This window comes from Pygoscelis adeliae, unplaced genomic scaffold, assembly GCF_000699105.1.
Source record: "Pygoscelis adeliae isolate BGI_AS28 unplaced genomic scaffold, ASM69910v1 Scaffold621, whole genome shotgun sequence".
Classification (NCBI taxonomy): domain Eukaryota; kingdom Metazoa; phylum Chordata; class Aves; order Sphenisciformes; family Spheniscidae; genus Pygoscelis; species Pygoscelis adeliae.
In genome coordinates, this window is record NW_008824052.1 from 757,699 (window position 1) to 759,452 (window position 1,754).

Consider the following 1,754-nt stretch of genomic DNA (forward strand, 5'->3'; position numbering starts at 1 on the left):
ACCAAACAAGCTTGAATTTGGAAAGACTTATCTCAAATACATTTATCTATTGCCTAAAGACCAAAAGAGTAATAATGCCTACCCTCAAGTGCTAGCCTAAATTGAGTTAAGCTCCAGTGCTCTGACCATTCATACATTCAGAAATGCCCAGCTTCTGTGTTTGGCACAAACATTTAATAGCAGAATTCAAAACTCAGTATGTTCCATTTTAGTCTTATGTGGAAAATTAGTGCAAGTGGTAATCTAATTGTACAACAACATGTTAAAAAAAGTTTATTTTACATTATATACATTAGGGAACATATTTCAAAGCATTACTAATCACAACAATAATGCAGGCCATAAATCACTTTAAATTTAGTTTGGTTTTAGTGTATATTATCACAACAAAATATAAAGAACATATACAAAGAAAAAGGAGTCAAATGTGTGCATTTTGCTAAAACTTGGCATTTACATACTCCATTGGAAAATAGCAATCAAAAATACTTCTAATCAAAACTAAGTTCCTGTGATGCGCAGTAACCATTGTATTGTTTGAATGAGGTAGTAACTAAATTATTTTGGCCATGTGTTAACATCCTAAATCAAGAAAAGCGTGAAAATGGTTATAAGGCCAAAAAAAGACAAAATGGCAACATCTTTGAGCCATTTCCACAATGCGGAATGTTGCTCCTTTTCATTGTGATGTGAAACTATTTAGTAAGACGAACAGTAATACTAATTTTTATCATTGTACACACTAATAATTCAAACACCTATTGCAGTGTTACAGCCAGGTACCACTAGTCTGGGACTGACACCCATCCAGAAAGTATTGTTTTCAAGCATAGAGAAGTAATTGTAAGGAGAGTTTTAATTAAATATAAAAATACAGGTGTTTAACTGGTTTGTTTCACAAAGAAAACTACCCAAGTAAACTAAAAAAGGGAACTTTGAAGCCCATGTCATACCCACAAAGTCACAGCTTACCTTTGTGACTAAATACATCACATCTCAATACGTTGTGCAAACATGAACACCAGTGTGTTGCATCAAAATTAAAACAAGATTGTAATCTGATTACAGCCTTGGTTACAACTTCTAAAAGTTAAGATTTATTTGTATTAGTAAATTACATATAATAAAATACAATAGTGTTGTTAAATGTACTATATCTGTTGCTAGCATCCCACTTTATAACAAACACATGAGAAGTCCTTAAAACAGTACCCCGATTTCATTTTTGCATCCTCAGTGACTTTTACATCTGTACAGGTAAGACACTTGTACTTAACAAGAGGACCGCTATCTACAGAAAGTCAGTGTAGGTCTTCAGCAAGAAGTTTCACTGAAAAATACTGCATATGTACAAAGATTACATAACAGTAAATTAAGCACTTCTGTGGTATCATAATGCTTATGTGTCCATACCACAAACAATTCTTGTCTTCCTCTCATGCCACAATAAAGTAACTGAAGTCAGGTTACTGCAGCTTTTGTGCAATTTCAGCCAGCCACGAATGCTGCTGCAGCAGGAGTGTTCTCTTGTCAGGGTGAGCTGCCTGCCATCTGCTGTTCTCAGTAACTGTTCTCATGCCCTGCCAGGATGTATAAATTGCTGTTGGCTGTTGGGTTATCCGTTGGCCTACTCTCCAGCACCACGACCCTAAAATGAAAATAAAAAAAGCCACAACGTCAAGTAAGCCTTCATTTAAAAACATCCCTGGATATAAGTGTAAATATTCTTTCCCAGGATCCATCCAACTGGTGGT

The 1,754-nt window shown here is 35.1% G+C and overlaps 1 protein-coding gene across 1 annotated transcript in view; it reads right to left on the reverse strand.

Annotated features, from left to right (window-relative positions):
* Positions 1–249: 249 nt before the first annotated feature.
* The window catches only part of MAP4K3 (mitogen-activated protein kinase kinase kinase kinase 3), an 82,323-nt gene continuing 80,818 nt past the window's right edge, over positions 250–1,754 (reverse strand). Inside the window, exon 32 of the mRNA XM_009333724.1 lies at positions 250–1,648. Within this exon, the coding sequence (XP_009331999.1) occupies positions 1,561–1,648 (88 nt within the window). The 3' untranslated portion in view covers positions 250–1,560. The remainder of the gene's footprint in view (positions 1,649–1,754) is intronic.